Consider the following 24,294-nt stretch of genomic DNA (forward strand, 5'->3'; position numbering starts at 1 on the left):
ACTGACTTTACAGTTCAGATGAGATAGATTCACATCATGAAGTTGACCAACTTAGTTTTTTCCAAAGGACATTAATGTTTCATAATTTAGGATAAGTTGACTTATATATTTTTCTCTAACATAACAAAAATATTAGGCTTTCACAAATTTCTGGTCTTAACAGAAGTAGTATTACATATAAACAACTAAGAAAACACTACTTTGGTGATAATTATTATTTACTTAATTTTATCTGCAATTTTTATATTGAGTCATGCATAACTGATAAAATATTAGGTATCAGTCTAGTATTTAAGGACAATAAAAATATGATTCTTCATTTTTATTGACCATGACTAAATTTTATAGCAATGCTTGCTACAAGGAAAGTTATTAAAGGGTTGCTATCATACTCTTACATCTTCAATTTACTCATGCTTGATTTTATGTTTTTTTTGTGAAAAAATATATTGTAAGTTCCAAGATATGACTGATTACTTTCTTTTTTTCTTATCACTGTGTGATCTGCTTTTGTGCACACAACCCACTAGTTAGAGCCAGGCAGTGGTTCAGGGCCACAGCTAGCTATGGCATGGGACACTCTGAGAGGCCCAAGGGGATGGACCTGCCATAAATCTAAACCAATGCAGTGATTACTAACTTTCTGAACTCTTGAAGATAGCAAAGAGATTTATTGATTTATTTATTATTCTTTTTGTTTTATTTTTTGGTTTTTGGGCCACACCCGGTGACGCTCAGGGGTTACTCCTGGCTATGCGCTCAGTAGTTGTTCCTGTCTTGGGGGACCATATGGGACACCGGGGTATCGAACCACGGTGCATCCAAGGCTAGCACAGGCAAGGCAGGCAACTTACTCTAGCGCCACCGCCCGGCCCCACAGAAAGATTTTTGAGTAGCAAGTATAATAGTGAAATTATGAACAGTTAACTCAGGGTAGCATTTAATCTTAATGATTATTTTGTCATTTCAGGAAGATATTTTATGCACTTCAGTTGGTGGATTCCACAGATTTTCTTATATTTTAGGTTATTTTGTTTTTTGTTTTTGTTTGTTTGTTTGGGGGCCACACCCGGTGATGCTCAGGGGTTACTCCTGCCTATGTACTCAGAAATCACTCCTGGCTTGGGGGACCATCTGGGACCACGATCCATCCTAGGCTTGTGCAGACAAAGCAGACACCTTACCTCTTTTGCCACTGCTCTGGCCCCACATTTTCTAATATTTTAATCTATGAAGAATTAGCATTTCACTATTTAGAAGGCCAAATTTCCATGATAAGTCATTTATTACAAAATATGTCTTGAGAAAATTTATTTTTGTTATACTAAGTCATATTTTAAAATGTTAGGGCTTATAACAAATATGTACTTTTTGAAAGCATAATGTCTTCCGAGGGTCTTTAAATTTATGTATTTTATAGTCTTTCTATCTATATGTAAATCACAGGGGTTATATTAATAGTTTTCTCCTTTTTTTGTCCTCCTAAATATGATTGCTCAGAATTTAGCTCCCATGAGTAACCTAGCAACAACATAGCTTTTGAGCAGATAAGAAATGAATGTGAAGTATTGTAAAAAATAATCTGTCCATTTAAGGATATTATTAGCGCTATACTGTTTAAAAAAATGAAATCTTCTAATTTGGTAAATGTTTATGATGGTATATTGCCAGCAGTTCCTTTCAGAAAAATGTATGTTTCAGACTTCACCACAGTTGATAAGGTAACTGAATATATATGTATGTGGTCTTGCCTGCCAGTGTGTTCATTACAAGTTTAGAAGAAAAATATGTCTTGATATGTTTTCACTACATGGTAGATGAAGTTTTGAATTTCATCAAAAAACATTCCTGACAATAATGGTATGCTAATATCCTTAGTTGTCTTTGGGATAACATTTTATTTTTTTATCAAAGTGCTATATTATATAACTATATAGTACTGCACTTCATGGGGGTGATTAAATTCTTAGAAATACCACAGATATTTTCACCTTGAATTGCACTTTTAAGACTTTGGTATGTTTAATATCAGTTTTTGTGGGTGAAATTTAGTTTCTGTCTTTTTTGTTTGTATTCACTGAGAAAACATATTCTCTATGTTTTAGTTGTAAGGTCATAATGCATATCGATAAGGTGGTGGAAAAGTCCTGCAACCTCATTGGAATAATGTTTAATGAGTAGACCCAGTGAGTAAGAGACATGCATTCTTTTGAATATCTACCATTAACCATCACTGCATATGTTATTTTCTGTGGAAGAGGAAGAATACTTGCCCCTCTTAATTTGGCAGGTAATTCACTGCATTTCAAGAAATTTTTACAGCCTCCTGAAAGATGGAAGCTAGGGGTAAAAGATAGGAAATGAATATTTATTATGTATTTAAAATAAATTCATAGAATTATAAAACTTAAAACCATCTGCTCTCTGGCAGAATTTTTTTCCCCAAAATATCCCAAATTTAAGGCTGCTTTTTAACATCTAAATTTAAATGACTTAGAATTGTTGCTATAATCGCAAATAGGATGTGAGCTTAATTCCAACCACTTTAAATATCGTTTCATTTTCCTGGGAAAGAGAAGAATGGAAATTATAAGACCCTAAAGAGAAGTCAGACATACTTAATATGATAGTCTGTGTTTGTTGATATGTGAAGAATATGGTTCAATGCCTGATTCAGGTCAAAGTGAATTATCTTATATAAATGTGTATTCATTACAAGAGACAAGTTTTCTACCCAGAAGAATATGTAGTTATCATTGAATGGATTGGTTGGGTAAAATTTATAACCCAAAATATTTCCCCGAGTTACAGAATCTATCAAGACTTTTTTAGATATGGTATTTTCATATAACTTATTCTGTTATCAATATCTGAAAAGGACTTCATTATTTTAAAAACTGTTTCATTGCTATATAATTGGTTCCTAGATGGCAGATGATTTTTACGATTTCTACCCACTGCTTACTACAGTACCTCATACTGTAGTATAATTTTGCAGTGAAAGATCGATCTTCTATATTATTTTTGTATTTTTTATTATTGTAAGATACAAAACAATATAATAATTTTATTTAAACAACCTACATGCTTAAAATATCTCAGGTAAGTAATATATTTCTTAATACAGATAATGAAGTTTAAAATATTATCAATGTAAATTAGCTATTGAAAAATTATTATCTATGATCTGAAATACCTGTATTTGGAATTGCAGGTTTGGTTACAGAAATACGGCTACCTTCCACCAACTGACCCTAGAATGTCTGTGCTGCGCTCTGCAGAAACGATGCAGTCTGCCCTAGCTGCCATGCAGCAGTTTTATGGAATTAACATGACAGGAAAAGTTGACCGAAATACAATTGAGTAAGTTATGGCAATCTCTCTCTCTTTCTCTTTCTCTTCCTCTCTCTAAATATATATGTATATATATATATTTAATAAAATAAGTCCAAACTATTTTAAAGGTACTCTGGCAAACACAGATGTAGCAATTTTGTTTGCATTCTTATTTGAATATTATCTTAAAGTTGATGTACAGTTGAAATCACTACAAGTATATGGCAAACAGTAACCTTGCAGAGCTGGCCAGAATGTAATGCCTATATTTTTTCCCTGTAGTATACAGTATCAATAACTTGAAATTGACCAACACAGAAATTATCGACACCAATTTAAATGACAACACAAATTAGAATTTATTTTTGACAGGGATGAGAATTGGTGTGGGAAAATTAGATACTAGCTCAAAGTATTAGCATTTCATTGCTGATAATTGTCTAAAAGTACAATATCAAGAAGGGATTTTTATGATAAAGTTTCTACTGTTAATTTTTAATAATAAAGAATTCACTTTTACTTTTTAATAGCTTTATTTAAGCACCATTATTACGAACATGTTTGTTGTTAGGTTTTAGTTTATGAAAAGGAACAGTCCCCTTCACTAGTGTACATTCCCACCACCCTTTCCCTCTCTCTCTTTCCTTCCCCATTCATTGATTGAATTTTACTTTTTAATGGTATTTATTCTTGATTGATATATCAAATATTTATATATTCATCAGTAACTATATATTGGGTCCTTGATCTTTGTGTTTTATTATAATTGTTAATTATTATTATTTTATATTTACTACACTTAATAATGCTCAAAGGCAATTCAGAGTGTGATATTTGGTGGTCACCTCCAAGAATTTGGGGAGGAATATATTGTGCTAGGTATCAAACTCAGATCTCTGTCATACAGAGCATATGGTCCAGTGCTTTGAGCTTTTTCCTGATTCTGGATACTTAATCTTTGAAAGAAGTAAATACAGATGTATATACATTGTTTTTTGTGAAAAGGAACTTTGAACTAACCATATAACAAGTTACCGTAATGGATAATTTTATTTTAATAGTATTTCAAGATAGAAAAAGTGATTAATTTTTAACATTGAAGAAAAAATTGATTGGATTTTTATACAAAATAGTATTACGTCATTATTCAGTTTGTCATCATGATTTAACCTACACAATAGAGATATTTTTTCTTCTACCTTTTTTTTTGGGGGGGTGGTCATACCGGCAGTGCTTGGAGATTACTCCTGGCTCTATGCTCAGAAATTGCTCCTGGCGGGCCCGGAGAGATAGCTCAGCGGTGTTTGCCTTGCAAGCAGCCAATCCAGGACCAAAGGTGTTGGTTCGAATCCCGGTATCCCATATGGTTCCCCGTGCCTGCCAGGAGCTATTTCTGAGCAGACAGCCAGGAGTAACTCCTGAACACCGCTGGGTGTGGCCCAAAAACCAAAAAAAAAAAAAAAAAGAAAGAAAAGAAAGAAAAGAAATTGCTCCTGGCAGGCTCAGGGGACCATATGCAATGCTGGGATTTAAACCACTGTCCTTCTGCATGCAAGGCAAACACCCTACCTCCATGCTATCTAACCAGCCCCCTTTCTACCTTTCTTATATAAAGAAACAATGCCAAAGCTTAAGTGCAAAGAAGATAAAGAACACATATCTTCTGATATTGATAATAGTGATATTTGATATTATTTATATTATTGATATTACTTGGGGAAATATTACTCTATATTGTGTTGCTACCTCAAAAAACAACACATTTAGTTTTGCTTTATAGCAAATACTATAATAATACTTGAATTATCTGGTTTCTGGGATATGTTATTGTTTTTATAAATTAAGCTAATAAAATATAATTGTATACATATTATACAACAGGTGATATATAATTTAGATTTCTGCCTTAAATACATTGTTAGTAATATTGATTTTGTTTCTCTAGACAGTAACGTATGTAGTATATACTGAGAGATTAAATATCAGAACAGTTTGTTAAATAAATAAGATATTTGTTCTAGAGCTTATACATGTTATGTGCATATCAAATAGATGCATATCTGGGAAATTGAACCAAATACTAATGTAATATTATTAAAACTAGAATTTTATCCTTAAACTAGAAGATACTTTCCACCACTGCCTTATCACTTATGCTCTCTATAATGTATTATTAAACTTTATTTTTTTGTTTTTTGGGCCATACCTGCAGGTTCCCAGGGGTTACTCTGCACTCAGAAATCACTCCTGGCATGTCTAGGGGACCATAGGGATGCCAGGAATAAAACCCAGGCCAACTGCATACAAGGCAAATGCCTTACTTGCTGTGCTACCACTCTGGCTCCCCAAACTTATGTTTAAGTCATAATGCATAAATTGTCTGAATAAATGTATTTATTATTATTATTACAAATGTACACTTTCACAAGGCTTGTTTTTTTATAGCTATGTAGAATTCTTTTTAAACCATGCTCGTTATATCAACATTTTATAAAGTACTATGGACAACTTTTTTGTTCCTGAATATGGTACTAGTTATTTCAGGATTAAAATTTGTGAAAATGGGGCCGGAGAGATAGCATGGAGGTAAGGTGTTTGCCTTCCATGCAGGAGGTCATCGGTTCAAATCCCGGCACCCCATATGGTCCCCTGTGCCTGCCAGGAGCAATTTCTGAGCCTAGAGCCAGGAATAACCCCTGAGCACTGCCGGGTGTGACCCAAAAAAAAAATTTTGTGAAAATATGGCATTGTTTTGTAAAGAAATAAATTGAGTATAATAACTGCATATTATATTTTCTGATACTTAAATTTAAGGTATTGAAACTAAAAAAAAATGTAGTCTATAGAACTTGGCATTTGTGCTCTTGCTGATTTTGAAAGCTCCTGGTGGTTATATGGATGGATAATTTTTATTCCCTAAAATATCTGGAAAAATTATTTTTCAAGAAATAATAAAAAAAGAAATATGTGTAGGAATTATCCGAATCTTTTATGTGGAATTTTGTCGTTTTCTGGCAAGGTGATGGAAAATGCAGCAGTATAGAGGACATGGATTTTTTTTTCTAATAAGCATTGGCTCAGATTTCAGATTATGAAAAATAATTATTGTGTACGAGTTAAAATAGCATTTCTGTGAATTATAGCGCTAGAGAAAAAAATCTACTGCATGTAGACTTTCATTTAAAACCATTGGCTTTGAGGAAAGGGAAACTTTCTTGTTTAGGTTGAATAATTTGAGAATTATGATTGTATCTTTTGCTCTCAGGTAACTTCATATATATAAAACCCTACTATGAATAACTTTGTAAGTCACAATATTTTAAATAAAAAAGGCAAATAACAAACAAAATTAGAAATTTTCCTCTCAAATATACATAGTAGTTATTTTTAACTGTACTGGTTGAAGAATTTGTTTTTGTTATTGTTAAGCGTGGTGATTTTCAGTCCACACCTAGAGTTAATAAATTCCAGCAGTGCTCAAGTACCATATGTAGTATGAGAGTCAAAACCAGCATGCAAGGCAAACAATCTGAACCCCTGTGCTATCTCCAGTTTCTAGTGAATCACGCTTTCTTTGTCTAGGTTATTTGATTTTCTCTCCAGCTAGAAACATTATGGTTTCATTTATTTCCTGTATTATTTTTTTCCATTGATGAGCCCTCAGTTTTGAGATATAGTAGTTCAAGTTTCTCATCGGTAGTCCTACTTTTGTAATAATAATCCCCAGAATTGTGCTACGAAATGTCTTTGCTTTTGTAATCTCAAGTGTTGCATAATAATAATTCAAGCTGAAATTGCACACATTTCATGCAACCAAGTTATGTCATACATTTATATATAGGAGTTACTGCATATAATATGGACTACAGTTATAGACATCAATTGGAATAATGGAAAATTATTGAAAGAATGGGAAAATATTGGAATGAAGCAAAATTTCTATTCAGACAGTATACTCTTTCATATAATTTAGGCTCTGCTGAAATTTTTTATTTTAATTCAGGTATTATATATCCTCATTTGGTAAATTGTTGATGCATCCAGTCACTAGTTTGGGGTAATTAAAGGGAATAATGGAACTTATGGCTAACTTTATATTGTTTTAATAGAATCAATCATTTGCCAGTCAACAAATTTTGGTATTAAGTTTAATATTGTATTGCTTTTTACATTAATTTCATTCATATTGGTAGATAGTGATTTTATCACCGCACAAACTTAACTCATTATTATGTTTTAGATATTCTTTTGCAAAATTTATAGGTTGCTTGATTAATTTGAACAATTTCCTTAAATTTCATAATATATAAGTTTGGTTCTTTGCTTTTGCAAAACATTCACTCATCTCCTTGAAGTATCTCCTTGAATGACAGTTGATAGGTTGATGAGGTCGATTTTAAGTGGTTTTCACTTTTTTTGCTTTTTGCCAACTATTTGTATAAGCATTCATACAGATACATATGTGATGTACTTACCTTCCACTTTAAAAACTCAAGTCATACTCAGACATTATTTTTATGAATATTAGTGCAAGAGGTTGGTAAATTGTATGCCTAGTATGTGCCCAATCTGGATTAAAGCTTCAGCATTACATTTTGGCAGGAGCACTGCTGTGTTTAGCCTTGGTCATTCTCAGCACAAATTTTTTTCCTTTAGATATTCTTTCAGTTATTAAGTGAAACCAGATTTCAATGTGACTATAAAAAGTATAATCAGCTGTCATCATAACTAGTTATCTGTCCATTAGTCAAAGGCACTAGGACATTATAGCATCAGTCATGTGCTTTTAACAACTATAGTCGTACTGTCAACTTGGACTTTAGATTTTCATGCTGAAATAGAAAGGTGAAAGTTTAAGTAGGAGTTTATCCTAATAGCATTTACTTGAACACAGGTCAGAGAGACCAATTATTTACATTCTCTATGCATAAATAAATATATGAGGTTTTTAAGTACATTATCTTTAAACTGACAATCCTGTGAAGAGCATGTATGTCTTTATACAGATCACTAATGAATTAATAGAGCTGATCTTAAAATTTTTCTCTTTAAGTGAATGTAAGTAAAACTTTAAGGCATTTCTAATTTCAATATGCCATGACATCAAAATAATGTTATCAATGTTGGTTATTATTAATGTATATGAGGGTTGAAATAAATTGTTGTTATTATCTTTATGCATTTAAATGTTTTTAAATTTTTGTCAATAATTGAGATTTACAAAGTTATTTGTAGTTAAAGTTTTGACATACAATGTTTTAGCTTCAGTTCCATCACATGTGTCAACCTTTCTTCATGAATATTCTGAGAGTCCCTCATACCATCACCCAGGCTTCTGTCTGCCATGATAAAATCATAACACCTTTATAATTTGGTTGTTCTCATGATTTTATTGATGTTGACTTTATTGCTTAGATCATTAATGCTGTCAATGCTCTTGAGTCTCCTTGATCCCTGTTGTCATTTTTTCACATCTGCCTTTCTCCTTCATTCATTTTCTCTTCTTCTCCTCACTATGGTCTGGGATCAAGTGTGATCTAAACAATTTGCATTTAAAATACTATATTCCTTCACACAGTTATTCTAGATACCACATATAATTGACATCATTTTGTATTAACCTTCTTTTGGCTTATTTCCTTTAACATAATATCTTCCATTTCATCCATGTTGCAGTGATAATAATAGTTATTAATAGACCTTTCTTTTTATGTATATCTTGACTTAAACACCTTGATTACTAACATGATTGTAGTTGGATTTCAGTCATGTAAAGAACAGCCCCCCTTCACTGGTGCAACATTCCTACCACCAGTGTCCCAAGTCTACCTCCTCCCCACGCAACCCCCACCTGTACTCTAGACAGGTTTTCCACTTCCCTCATCTCTTACCCATTGTTGTATCATAGTTTGTTTTGTAATGCCAACTTAAAAATTTTTTAAATGAGTCATTATAGAAGAACTCATGCATTCGAACTGTATTTTTAGACAGCAAAAGAAGATATCTTGAAGAATAAATTATTAACAAAGAATACACTAGCTGCAAAATATATACCTTACACATGTACCTGTTTCAAATGTAGTTTGTGTATTGTGACCTAATCGTTACACTTGTTGAGGCCGTTTACATTTTAATTAAATATATGATATTTTGCACATTTTTGTACAGATAATTTTAGCCTATATCAAAATAATTTATGCATTCCAATAGTATTTTGGTACAAAATAACTTTAGGTTGATATACTGTCAACTATAAAGAAATCCTACTGTCAGATATCAGCATAATAGCATGAACCCAATGAAAATTTACATGTAGTATCCACATTTCATTTATTTCTAAATCGTACCAAATATTAAGCATTCCTTAAATTCAGTAAAACTTTAAGAATTGTATGATAAGGAACATCACAGCTCAGCAACTAAATATTTCCACCACACGTGTTACCTGGGTATGTGGTACTGAATCCTTGTATCCTGCTACTCCCATGTTGTGGTTGGTACTTTCAGACTTTAATGTGTACTAGGGTTCTTTTACTTTTCCAGAAGCCTGTGCTCTCTCTTAAGTGTATGCCTTTCTCTCTCTCTTTCATTCTCTCTCTCTCCCTCTCCATCCTCTGAATTTCTAAATAGATTCTAATTTAATTCAAAAGCAAATATTCCGGAGAATATTTTCAATGTTTGGAGTCAGAGAAAAAGCCTAAACTCTGGTTTTATCTTAGTAAGATACTATACGCCTTGAAGAAAAGGTCTACTAAATCCAATAATGCATGGCTTTTAATAAAATTCATTTTAATAGATTCCATTTTTTCAATTACGGTCTTTATCTTTTAATTTAATGCATTATAGAGGTAATTTTAAAAATATATCCTCACTTAAGACATTTTATCTTGATAATAGCTAATTATATGTTATTAAATTTTATCCGAGTCTCCAATTATAATTACTTTTATTCCCAGGATGCTTACTCAAATGTTTCCTTAGCAAATTGTAAGTCTAGCCACATTCTACACATGGCATGTTTATTTTTAATAGTAAAATATTTTAAGCCAAGTCCCCAGCACTTTTTTGAGGTAACGAAAATTAAGTACCTGCATTATAAATATTCTAATTTTTGTTGATAATATAATCATGAACTGCTCATGTTCTTCAATTAAAATTTTGATGTATCCCTATTTTTTATTCATTGAATATATTTATGTATCAGCAGTTATGCAAATATTAGGCTATGCAGAGTCCATGCATTTGTGTGAACAAAAATCTAGGAAAATATTTTAAACTAAGAGACTTAGATATGCTCAGAGAGAGTAAAATATGTAATGACTCATTTTTTAATATCTGCAGAGTCCAATTCCATAAGATTGGGCATTCTTTGATTTTAAATTTGATTTATTTTTTGATTTATTGATTGGTAATTGGGCCACACCCATTGGTGTTCAAAAGTTATTCTTGGCTTTGCATTCAGAAATAGCCCCTGGCAGGCTGGAAGCCCATATGTGTAATCAAACCAGTTCCCTCCTGTGTCCACCAAATGCAAGGCAAACACCCTACTGTTGTGCTATCTCTCTGGCTCCAAGATTGAACATTCTATATAAAATACATTCCATTTGATTTAGGGAGTTTAGTATGATAAAAGAGTCATTTTCTGAAGTAAATATTATATTATAAACTTGGATATAATTTGTAAACTGATAGGTGCAGTGCTTATATTATGAAAAGAATAAGTTTTGGGAAGTGTTCATTTTCTTAAAAATGTAAGAATATGTAATTGTCCTATGAAACTATTTTTCTAAAAGTATGTTATCTGATATATTAATGTTACAATAATCTTTGTATTAATTTTATAAGATACTTTAATACAGCATTTCTGCATCTCATTATTAAATATTTAAATAGAATAAAGCTGGGGCTAGAGCACTAGCACAGTTCGTAAGATGATTCCTTGCATATAGTACATCCAGGTTCAATCCCTGGCACCATTTATAATCACCGAAGCCTGACAAGATGACCCTGATGACAGAGCCAGAAGTAAACCCTGAGCACCAACTGTGTGTGACCCAGGAAAAAAAAAGTCATATAAAATCATAAAATACTTGGTGAAATGGTGCAAAAAGTGATCATTTACTCATTTCTTTTTTTCTACAGTCACTTTTTAAATCAAAAGGGATAATGAAGAATAAAATCACTTGGAGTCATTAAAAACGGACATGCAAATTAATAAAAATATATCAGTCAGTGAGCATGTAATAGTGAGAAAATAATACTATTTAGAAAGCATGAGAATGATCAGATGAAATTCTTAAACTTTCAGAAAACATTATGCATGTAAGCATTAAATCTCAGAGGCTGAGCACTGGAGAGATGATATCGTGGGTAAGGTACTTGCCTAGCTAGTATATGACTGAGTATGATCCTGGTTCTGTCCCCTACACATACGGTCCTCAAGAACACCCTAGAGTTGACACCTGAGGGTTGATCCAAGAGTAAACTCTGAGTATAGCTGGGGGTTTTGGTGTGACCCAAAAACAAACAAGTCAGAGACAGGGAAGATAGCACAAAAGACTGAAGAAGTACATTTATAGCATGTGTAAAGCTCAGTGTGAGAACCCCCAGGCACCTCAACTCTGCCAGGCCCTTCATGTCACCTATGCAACTCCCAGCACCACTGAAAACCAGCAGTACTGCATTTTTGGGTTCAAGCACTGAACTATTAGGCTTGTAGAGCCCGATTGAGTATCATCTAAGGTGAATCCTGAGTCCCTTGAGAACATATTGAGAGTCAAAATTGGTATTTTCTGTTCCTACTCTAAATAGGTTAAACTTTATTTTTGTACCTACAAATGAAAGAATCCAAAAATATATATATTTATTTCAGTTTTGAATGTGGCCATAGACAAGATTCAAAGTGTATAATTTTCACTTAGAAATAGAGGTAATGATGAAATAGAAAAATGTGAATTGATTGGGAATATGCAAATGCTATTTCAACAAGTTGTTGACTTTATTTCAACACTCAAAGAGAAGAGCCTATATCTTAATATCTCTTGTAATTTTCGGTGATAGCAATTTCTTAGACAAAGTTGAATAGTAAATGTGGAAACGTATTTGTAAGTGGCTTATTCTTATGAATAGGATTAATAATAATAACTAACTGCATAATTGGGAGTAGGTAGATCACACCTGTCTGCTGTGGGGGATTCATATAATAGAGAATATTAATGGTAGTTGGGCTTGAAACAAGTTTGGCCACATTCCTGTGCCATTCCTCTGTCACCAATAATTACAATCTTCAGAGCATTTCCTAAACAACTCAAAATGACTAAGAAAAAAAATTCCCTAAAGGATATTAGTTTTAAATTAATGATTGTGTATCATACGGGGGGGGGCATCTACCTGAATTCAAAATGCAATATTCTCTGTGTTTATTTTTCTTTTTGTTAGAAGCATTTGGTTTATTTGTTCTTTTCTGTGGAGTAGTAAGTAAGTGTGAAATTTAAAGAGAGATGAGAGTTTATTTACTTTGCTGATAAGGGCTTTGGTACTTATAGTAATGTTAATGTTTATGCTATCTATAAATATATGCTATCTATCAATACAAAACTTTTCAAATTCCACAAGCACCAGAGGGCCCAGGACCTTCTGCCACTATTAACATTGTTATAAATTAATTTTTGAGTTCACTTTATTAAGTAATGATTAGAGTATTTTACAAATAACTGGAAAACACTGATGTGTTTGTTTTTTCAGCTGGATGAAGAAACCTCGATGTGGTGTACCTGACCAGACAAGAGGTAGCTCCAGATTTAATATTCGTCGAAAGCGATATGCATTGACGGGACAAAAGTGGCAGCACAAACATATCACTTACAGGTATTAGAACAAACGACAAATTATTCTTTGCTTCATTTACTTCTGTTTACTTTTCTTTTCGTCATCTTATAACTATTGACTATAAGTTAACATATTATCTTATGTTTTTATGTTGTTATTGTAACAGTATGTTAGCTTATAAAATTAAAAATTTTGCTTGAAAAACACTCATTTGTTCTCTCAGGAGTGAGAAATGTTTTCCTTCTACGTTATATTTTTTTGTTTCTAACTAGTGGGGATTTATTCATTTATTGAAAATGTATTTTTTGTTTGTTTCTGACTTACTACTCCACCTAGCAGACACAGATTAAATGGAGTTTCAAGGATCAAACCTGCTTTAGTTATATAAAAGGAAAACGGCCTTGACAATATGCCATTTCTCATGCTCCCTACTCTACAATTTTAATTGGGTGCCAACTGGAATAAAATTCAAACAGAGTCAATGAGAACACATCAGTTAAACTTGAAAACTTTCCCAATAGAATGTTCAGTCATTTAGATAAGTTATTCATACATAAATGCTGGGGCCAGAGAAATATAACTTCTGGTTTTAACATTTCCCTTTTACACTGCTGTCCTGGACTCAATACCTGATATCCCAACCCTGTCAAAATTAAATTCTGATCTCAGAGCCAGAACTAACCCCGAGCATCCCAAAATATCCATCACCATGCAAAAATTATATAAATAAAATGTCTAATATCAAAGTGAAGGAACACAGGAAATAATAAAACAGGATCATACAAAGCATTATGTGAAACAGGGCAGGTGTCCAAAAAATATGTTTAAGTAAAGAATCATGCAACAGGTAAAGCTTGAAACTAAAGACTAAAGAAGCAAGGATACATTATGTTGTGTAATATGTCCAGAATTATATCTCAGTTGAGTATACACACATAAAAATAAATTTTAAATTATTATGAGATGTATGAATAAATAGTCCATATGTAAAAATAAATTAGAAGCTTGAAATGCTAATTTGTTTTCACATATCAGTAAATGCCATAAAAACTTCATTCATTTCGGCCTTTTTTCAGTGTTATCTACTATTATTAGGCTTTTGCTTTTAGACAGCTCTTTTCCAAGTTAATCTCTTATGTTTGGAAAAAATAGAAATCTAGACAGAATATTTAGTCCAAATCCACAAAGTTGATATTCACAATCATATAAGTTAATTCACATGATTTTTTTATTCATAAACTTTCATTTTCAAAATTACTTAAGAAAATACATGGACAATAATAACTCAATATGTAATAGCGTTAGGTTTTTTAGTAACTAAAATATTGATATCTTATGTGGAATATGTATAACCTTAGGGCTTAATGGTAATAAATAGGGAATTTTGAGTCCAGAGTGGTGACGCAAGAGGAAAGGCGTCTGCCTTGCCCGCCCTAGCCTAGGACTGACCATGGTTTGAACTTTGGCATCCCATACGGTCCCCCAAGCCATGAAAGATTTTTGAGCGCATAGCCAGGAGTAACCGCTGAGCATCACCAGGTATGGTCCTAAAACCAAAAATAAATAAACAAGAATTTTTGAGATAGTGTAAGTAGAGTCCTTTAAGTATTCTTAGTTAGGAGTACATGTAAGTACATGTGACTATTCTTATCTCACTTTAATTTTCATGTATAAATTTGTTTTATTTTGCATCTTGGATAAATGGGTATTATTCATTTAATAAAATATTTTTGAAAAACATGAATTGGGAGCACTGGAACAGGCAGATAAGTTAGGCAAGCTCCCTGCTTTCAAGGAAAAAGATGTCTACTATGAATGTAGTTTGTCACTCACAGTATGTAGTAGTGTTTCACTCACAGGCATGTAAGTGATTATTTGCAAAACCGTGCATTATTGGCTCCATCAAAACATATGCGTCAATGGTCCCCAAATCTTTCTAGAGTGTCTAATGTATATTTCACCCTTAAAAAATATTTTGAAGGAATATATTTGTTGTGAAACTATAATTTTTTAAGACAAATAATCGCAGCTGTTTTGGACCCTGGGGGTGTTTCCAATTCTTGGCTGCTGAGTGGTTATAGATATACTTATGCTTTAGGTGAATGTTTATGTGTTCTTAGAGGAGATTCTCATAAATAAAATATTTTTTATTAAAGAGATATTTTTAAGTTCATTTCACAGACCAGCATATGCTCTTTTCTGTACTAATTCCACTAACTCCAATAGTGATGCTCACTGTTGTTCAATAATATATAACTATAAAATATCTATAATAATATATAACACTATAACACTGTTCAAGATTATATCATACTTAGTAGTGATTTTCTTAGTCAATGTAACCTTTTTCTATCCTTAATTTCAGATGAAAGCCTGTGACTACTGAGAACACATAAAAGTGAATAATTTTGCTCTACTTTTATATACAAGTAATTTATGAGTTGACTTAAGAGTAATCAATCCATTGCCTAAATATTTCTCATTTGATTTAAATTTAAGTTCACTAATCATGATTGATAATACTGACTTCAAAGACACTGTGTATCCATAGTATATATAATGATCTATAATATATACAACTTTTAAATAGTTGCTTAACTTTCTGATTAATATATAATATTATGTAATTAGTATATTTAAGCATTAATTATTAATTAATTAATATATTTAAATAAAACCCAAAATAATAGATACATAAAATGTGCCCTGTTTGGAAAGTTAGAAACTTGGGAAGTTCCCACTTAATTTACTTAAAATTTCCTAAAGAATCTATATTAATATCCATGTTAGGTCCACTTCTCATATTAAAAAAGAAACGATCCTCAACAATAGCAGTATAATATTAATGAAAGTTGTCTATTTACTTATCTGTTGATTGAAACAGTATATTTGGATATGAATCTATTAATAATATTTATAATTATTCAGTTTTATTTTAGCAGTTTTTACATTAAATTGCTATAAATCCTGCTTGTTATTAATTTTCCATAAATTATTAATAAACAAAATAGCTAACTTTTAAAATATAGCTAAGTTTTGTCTATGGAAATTACTATATATATTTGATTTTTCTATAAGAAATTTACATACATTTTTGTGTTTATGTGGTAAACTCAGGACTTCTCATGTACTAACTCTTAGATTGGCACCAAAGTATCATTTGTGATCTCAGCGCTGTACATTGAATCCAGTCGATCATTTTAAGGCAATTAACCTACCAACTTATTGTCTCCATATCAAATATATGGCTTTTATATCTTAACGAGATGTCAAAATATTCAGTTATTTTTATTAAAGCTAAAACAGTATTATAACTAAAATATTTTATAAGTTGATGAGAAAGAAAAATTATTCTCATGAAGAGTTGTTAATATATTAATAGTTATAGTTATGCTAATGCTGGTTGTTCATTTGTACTTAATTTGATCTTCTAGCTTTTTTTGCGGGGGGCACACCTGGCGGTGCTCAGGGGTTACTCCTGGCTGTCTGCTCAGAAATAGCTCCTGGCAGGCACGGGGGACCATATGGGACACCAGGATTCGAACCAACCACCTTTGGTCCAGGATCAGCTGTTTGCCAGGCAAATGCCGCTGTGCTATCTCTCTGGGCCCTGATCTTCTAGCTTTGATATTTCTTAAAGAAATCACAAATATTGTGAGTAAGGAGAGTTTAGAAACCAGTGCATAGCTATGAAAAACTTAGTGTTCCTTTTTTTAGATTCAAATATTACTAAATCATTAAGTACTCTTCATTATGTTTCATTTTCTCAGAAATGAGGCCTGAAGAAATAGTATATTGAATAGGCCTCTTGCCTACAATAACCCAGGTAAAATCTCTAAGACTGCATATGATACCCAAGAACCCAACCAGAATTGAGCAGCATCCAGGAGTAAACTTATGCACTTATAGGTTTGTTGGACAATAAACAAAAATTAAAAAATAGCAATGGTATATACATATGTGTACATTTATTTATCTATTTGGTAGCAATATTATTTTTTTCTTCTACATAAGATTACCTTTAAATTTACTTGAAAGCAAATTTATTTCTCTACTACACATTGAATATATATGGACATTCAAAATAGAAAACTGGTGTTATTGCATTCTTCACATCTTCTTGATGCCACTCTGGTACATGTCTTGATCTTCCCTTGCTTGAGCTTCTGAAATGTTTTATTGTTGTCAGTCTTGCCATCCCATTCATTAATTCTTAGAAAGATTGATGTTTTTAATTTAATTTTATTTGTTATTGATTTATTTTGGTTTGGGGTCCACACCCAGCAGCAGTCAGGAGTTACTCCTGGCTGTGCGCTCAGAAATCACTCCTGGATCAGGGGACCATATGGATGCCAGGGATCGAACCCACGTCCATTCTGGGTTGGCCGTGTACAAGGCAATCTCCCTATGCCTGTGCTCCCAGTCTGGTCCAAAAGATAGATGTTTTCATTAGAATTACAGTGGGACCTCTCTTTTTAATACTGTCTAGTGAGTTTCCTTAGCAGCATATAACCTTACCAGATCTCTCCCATATTATTTTACACGAGAGATTGAATTCATTTTGAAATAGTTCAGTGAGAAATCTTATTCTTAGAGCTTGAAAAGTTTCTTAATGAATTTCCACTTTCTTCTGGCTGGAAACAGTACTAGGTGTTTTGACTCCCTTTGCCATTGAAACCTTATTCTTTCCTTACCTCAATTTCCTCACTTTATATTGATATAAATGATTATATTGTTGTTCTCTTTTATTTATATTACTACCAAACTATCAAATTCTATTAGAACACTTAAGTTATCTATATATTTATAGCATATACAATAGTAATATTAGTGAAATATAGCCTCTAAAATGCTGTTTAAAAAAATCTGCCTGCAGCTGATGGTCTTCTCAGATCTAATAGAATTGAAATAAAATAAAAGAAGACTACTAGAACATTAATTTGGATAAAATCTAGTGACTATTGGAGCCGGAGCAGTGGTGCAGTGGTAGGGTGTTTGCCTTGCACAGTCTGACCTTGGATGGACCATGGTTCCATACCTTGGTGTCCCATATGGTCCCACTGTGACCGATATGGTCCCCAAACCAGGAGCACATAGCAGGAGTAACCCCTGAGCAACACCGAGTGTGGCCCCAAAGACCAAAAAAAAAAAATCTAGTGACAACTTTAATATGCTAATAATTTCAACCATCTAACAGGAATTTCAGACAACTAAGTTATAGAAATATATGTGATGCCAGAATGGATATATTAATTGTTTCTCAGAGGACAACTCAGAGCATAACACTGAATGGGATATAAAATCAAAGCAAATATGCACAGAAACTGAAAAATAATAATTGTACTGTATAGCTTATAGCAGATGGTATATAAAACATTTTACTTTATTTGCTCATGAAACATAGAATTAAGGCTTTGAATATGGCATACCTGGGTTTGATCCCTAGGATACCATATGGTCCTCTAGGAATGCCCATGAGTAAGCCCTGAATGTGGATGGATCCAGGAGTAACCTTGAGCATAAAAGCAAAAAGAAAATTTTCTTCCATGCAATTCTTTTTCTCTTACAGCCAGTGTCCAAATCATTCATATGATTTGGTAAGTGTATCCTCAAAATATAGCTAGTATATAGTCATTTATCTTCACTATTCTGGCCCAAATTCTATCATGTGCCTACATTTTTATGATTTCCCATGGTCTGCTTTCTTCAACTCCTGCTACATTTCAATATATTTTCCACGTAACGGGTCATTTATTTAAAGTGTAAGCCAAATATTATATCTCTGCTCATGCATTCCAGTTCTTGCATTGTGTCTTAGAGCAAAAGCCAAAGGCCTTGCAGAGACTTAAAAAATGTTCCTTAATGCTTTTCTGTTTTCCTCATCTCATATGGGATGTTGCCTTCTTTCTCTCTTCCCTAAATATAACTGCTGACTTGCCATTCTTGAGACTGGTGAACCATATCTCTGCTCCAGCCATTTCTCATTCGTACATCAACCTTACCTGTCTTTCCCCTTATGTTTTATATATACATACATAGATATATATACATATAAAATACTCACTAAAATATATCAACCCTACCTGTTCTCCATTTCCATTTCTTTTTCCAGTTATTTTATTTATTTATAATAAGTACTAAAACAAAGTAAAATAATTGCATATTATAACAGTGATTTCCTTCCTTCCTTCCTTCTTTCCTTTCTTTATTCTTTCTTTGCGTTATTTTAATAATAATTTCTGTATTTAAGCACCGTCATTACAAAAATATTCATAGTTGGGTTTTAGTCACCAAATGTACCCCAGTCTTCACCACTGTAACTTTTTCCCACAACCAGTGTTCCTCATTTTCCTCCTTCCCTACCCCCTGGCTGTCTACTGGACATGTATTCTGTTTCTCTCTCTCACTCTCACTGTCATGATAGTTGTTAGTGCTGTCATTTCTCTAACTGTGCTCATCACTCTTTGTGGTAAGCTATATATCAGGGCTGCTCCTTCTGGCCCTCATCTCTATTGTCTTTGGATATTCTTACCATATTGTATTTAGTTTTTCTTATATCCCCAGGAAGACTAAGACAATGTGTGTCTATCTCTCCCTCTGATTCTGACTCATATCAGTCAGCCTGATAGTCTCCATTTCCATTCATAATAGTGCTTTCATCTGCCTCTCTGGACTTGTGCCAATGCAGTGTTGCATGAAATACAACTGTTCTAGAATATTTTTAAAATACAATGATAAATTATTTTATATCTGAGTTTTAAAAAGTTTAAGACCCTCTTGTCATATAAGAACACTGTAAAATTGTCACTGAATTTTCTCCTAATGCTTCTAAATCTCAATTTATTTGTAAAATAGTTTTCATTCTCTTTTATAGTGACACACTTTCAGAAATGCCACAATTTTACCTATTACCCCATCATTTTTTGTTTTAAATACCCATTATTTTATTGGATTGAAGTAAATATTTAATCCAAATATACTTCTTTTATGTATTGAAATAGTTTTTATTGATTTATGATCTAAGGTTTAGTTTTTGTTTTGGGGGGGTTGTTTTTTTGTTTTGTTTTGTTTTGTTTTGGGGCCATACTCAATGACTTTCAGAGGTTACTCCTGGCTATACACTCAAAAATTGCTCCTGGCTTGGGGGACCATATGTGACGCTGGAGATAGAACCCAGGTCCATCCTAGGTCAGCCGTGTGCAAGGCAAAATGCCCTACCACTGAGGTATCACTCTTGCCCCAATTTATGATCTAAGTTTATTAGTTAAATGTTTTGACACTTGTCACTCCTATGAAATACATCTATTAACTCTTCATTTCTTTTTGTTTGTTTTGAGCCATATTATGTATTTATGTAGTTTTTAGGAAATATTTATTGATTCATGGCCTCAGATTATTAAAGGTATTTGACACTCACTTATTACTCCCACAGAAATTATTCATTTATTATCTACATTTTTTGAGTGCATTTTGAGCTATATCCAGAAGTACTCAAAAATTATTCCTGGATGTGATCACTCCTGGTGAGGCTCAAGGGTCCATATATCAGGGAGCAAATCCAGGTCATGCTCTTGCAATACAAGCAACTTACCCTCTGTTCTACTGTCATAACCCTTTGCATTACTTTACTAAGAGAGTATGAACTTACTACATCTACAGTATAAAGCACATAATTTTTTATCATTTCTTTTTGGCCACAGAATATAGTAAGAAGAAGGAAGGAGATTGAGTGGAGAAGGAGAAACACAAATATGAAATGTTGGGTGCCTAAGGCCAAGTGGTGTCAAGTATATTGGTAGTGCTAACAATGGACATAACTTAAAAAAATGGACATAACTAAATATCCAAGCCAGAACCAACAAAAATAAAATAATGAGATACAAACTTTAACCATCAAAACTTAAATGGGGCCTGTTATTCTGGCAGGCTGGGGGCAAGGGTGGTGGCATGGAATGGATTCTGGGAACATTGGTGGAAGGAGTTCGATGCTGGTAATAGGATTATCCCTGAAGCATCATCTGGCTCAAACTTAATATGAAAAAAAATTGTAAATCACAATTGCTTAAAATATTTTAAAAGATAAAATAAAATGTGCAAAGTAGATCAAAATAAAGTATCAGAGTAATGCTAAATAGAGAAAAGTACAGTTTTTATCTATTTCTCTTTATTAGTAAGACAGGAAATTATGTCCAAATTAATAGAAATGTATCATGTGTTAAAAAGAAACATTTGCTTACATTATTTTTATTAAAAGAAGTAAAATAAGTATATAATAAAACAGTAGCATACAAGAAATTATAAATGACCTATTCTTTAAGATACTCAAAGTACAATTTAATCTTGCTATGTTTGAATATAAAGAAGACAAGCAAAGAAGTATTTTGAAATAGTATACTATAACTATACGTACCCATAAAGTTATTATAACTAGAAAGAAATGGGAGTTTTTATTGTGGCATTAAACTCTTGTCACATGTTTGGTAATTCGAAAAATTCGCCTTTTATTTTGTTGTCCATGGGCAGTTACTAAAGAATCTGTTTATTCTGCTGTTCCTCATGCTACAGAAACTTTTTATTTCTAGGTACTATAGATATATACAACATTGATGAGAAGTAAATGGCCCATAATAATAATTTAGTACACTGCGAGTGATTTTATTTCTCACCTAACAGAGTGATTTTCCAATCTAGTTCTCAGCTATCTAGTTTAAAATGTGTGTGAGATCTGATTTTACATACCAAACAAATACTGATTTTTTCTCTTTTCTCTAAAATTTCAGTATAAAGAATGTGACTCCAAAAGTAGGGGACCCCGAGACCCGGAAAGCTATCCGCCGAGCCTTTGATGTGTGGCAGAATGTGACTCCTCTGACATTTGAAGAAGTTCCCTACAGTGAATTAGAAAATGGCAAACGTGATGTGGATATAACCATCATTTTTGCCTCTGGCTTTCATGGTGACAGTTCTCCCTTTGATGGAGAAGGAGGATTTTTGGCGCATGCCTATTTCCCCGGACCAGGGATTGGGGGAGATACTCATTTTGATTCAGATGAGCCATGGACGCTAGGAAATCCTAATCATGATGGTAAGTGCATTTTGCTTCTTGTTTCTTCATCAGTTAATTCTCTTTTTTATTTTAATGCTTGGAAGTTTTAGTGATTTAATAATTTAGAAACTTAGCTATCAAGTCTATATTATCATTTAAAATTAAGAACTATAATGTGATACTTGGGGAGATTAATTCATAGTCTTTCGATTAATTTCTCATTCTTTTCTTTCCTAAAAATTAAAATGTTATACCAAAGTTTAAAAGAATATATATTGTATAATTATTCAGTGAAGTGACACTTAGATGTCCATAACTGATGTTAATTTACTGGAGATATAAAAGTTTTTGCTGTTTTATCCTATACTTTTGTAGTATATATATATATATATATATATATATATATATATATATATATATATATATATATATATATATATACTTTTATAGTAAATGGTGTCACTGTTGTGACATTTGAAATGCTACTGACTGCTTTTCATGGCATGGCTTCTTCCATGTCACTTATGTTAATCATCTTCCTAGACTGTAAAATTTGCTGGTTCTCTTTTGTCTTTTATCTGTTTCTTTCTACACCATTCATATATAATCAGATAATATTATATCGGCATGATATCTTTATTTCTGTCAAAAATAATTTCTTATTATTCTGTTTCACATATTGGTTTTTTACTATTTAAACTGAAATGCAAAATAATAGATAAAAGGGCCGAAGAGGTAGCATGAAGCTAGGGCATTTGCCTTGCTTGCAGAAGGTCAGTCGTTCAAATCCCGGCATCCCATGTGGTCCCCTGAGCCTGCCAGGAGCAATTTCTGAGCTTAGAGCCAGGAGTAACCCCTGAGTGCTGTCAGTGTGCCCCCCCCCAAAATAAAATAAAATAATAAAGAAAGAATAAATAAAAATCTTAGTACCTAAAAAATAATTAATCACCATAATTTAATATTTCTTCCTAAATAACTATCATTATTTAGTTTTATTATAAAATTCTAAAAATATTCAGAATTGGAAATTTTAGAATTATAAAATTCCTCAAAGGCAGTCTTCCCCAAGTAATCAAGCAAATACTGAATACCTTTTTATTACTTCTCCAAGTCAGTATTTTACTTCCTCACCCTAGTATAGTACTGTTGAAAATACTGTATGCATTTTATATATATATGTATTTATACATATATATATATAAAGACACATATATAAGCATGGATTTTTAATAGCAACTTATCAGTTAATAGAACTCTTAATTTCTACTTGCTGAGTGAAACTAAACCATCAAAATAAACTTTGTTAGTTTAATATAAGATTTAGTTAGCTGTATTAATGGAAGAGCCTTGCTTATTTTGGGGGGTGGGGGTGTTGGTATTAGCACTCAGGGGTTACTTCAGGCTCTGCGCTCAAAATTACTCCTGGCAGGCTTGAGAGATCACATAGGATGCTAGGTTGATCGCATGCAAAGCAAGTGTCCTGTTTTCTGTGTTATTACTCTGGCCCCAGGGATTGCATTTTTTTATTTAAACACCTTGATTACATACATGATTGTGTTTGGGTTTCAGTCATGTAAAGAACACCACCCATCACCAGTGCAACATTACCATCACCAATGTCCCAAGTCTCCCTTCGCCCCACCGACCCTCGCCTGTACTCTAAACAGGCTCTCCATTTCCCTCATACATTCTCATTATTAGGACAGTTCAAAATGTAGTTATTTCTCTAACTAAACTCTTCACTCTTTGTGGTGAGCTTCCTGAGGTGAGCTGGAACTTCTAGCTCTTTTCTCTTTTGTGTCTGAAAATTATTATTGCAAGAATGTCTTTCATTTTTCTTAAAACCCATAGATGAGTGAGACCATTTTGCGTTTTTTTCTCTCTCTCTCTGACTTATTTCACTCAGCATAATAGATTCCGTGTACATCCATGTATAGGAAAATTTCATGACTTCATCTCTCCTGACAGCTGCATAATATTCCATTGTGTATATGTACCACAGTTTCTTTAGCCATTCGTCTGTTGAAGAGCATCTTGGTTGTTTCCAGAATCTTGCTATGGTAAATAGTGCTGCAATGAATATA

The 24,294-nt window shown here is 32.7% G+C and overlaps 1 protein-coding gene and 1 non-coding gene across 2 annotated transcripts in view; one reads left to right on the forward strand and one right to left on the reverse strand.

Annotated features, from left to right (window-relative positions):
* MMP16 (matrix metallopeptidase 16) overlaps nucleotides 1-24,294 on the forward strand; it is a 283,681-nt gene that overhangs the window by 127,685 nt on the left and 131,702 nt on the right. The window contains exons 2-4 of the mRNA XM_049782436.1: nucleotides 3,215-3,363; nucleotides 13,081-13,203; nucleotides 21,945-22,249. Coding sequence (XP_049638393.1) covers nucleotides 3,215-3,363; nucleotides 13,081-13,203; nucleotides 21,945-22,249 — 577 coding nt within the window. The remainder of the gene's footprint in view (nucleotides 1-3,214; nucleotides 3,364-13,080; nucleotides 13,204-21,944; nucleotides 22,250-24,294) is intronic.
* On the reverse strand, nucleotides 494-627 carry LOC126021053 (small nucleolar RNA SNORA42/SNORA80 family). Its single transcript, XR_007499669.1, has one exon. It is a non-coding gene; the product is annotated as a small nucleolar RNA SNORA42/SNORA80 family (small nucleolar RNA).

The sequence above is a fragment of the Suncus etruscus genome, chromosome 10 (genome assembly GCF_024139225.1).
Source record: "Suncus etruscus isolate mSunEtr1 chromosome 10, mSunEtr1.pri.cur, whole genome shotgun sequence".
In the NCBI taxonomy this organism is placed as follows: Eukaryota; Metazoa; Chordata; class Mammalia; order Eulipotyphla; family Soricidae; genus Suncus; species Suncus etruscus.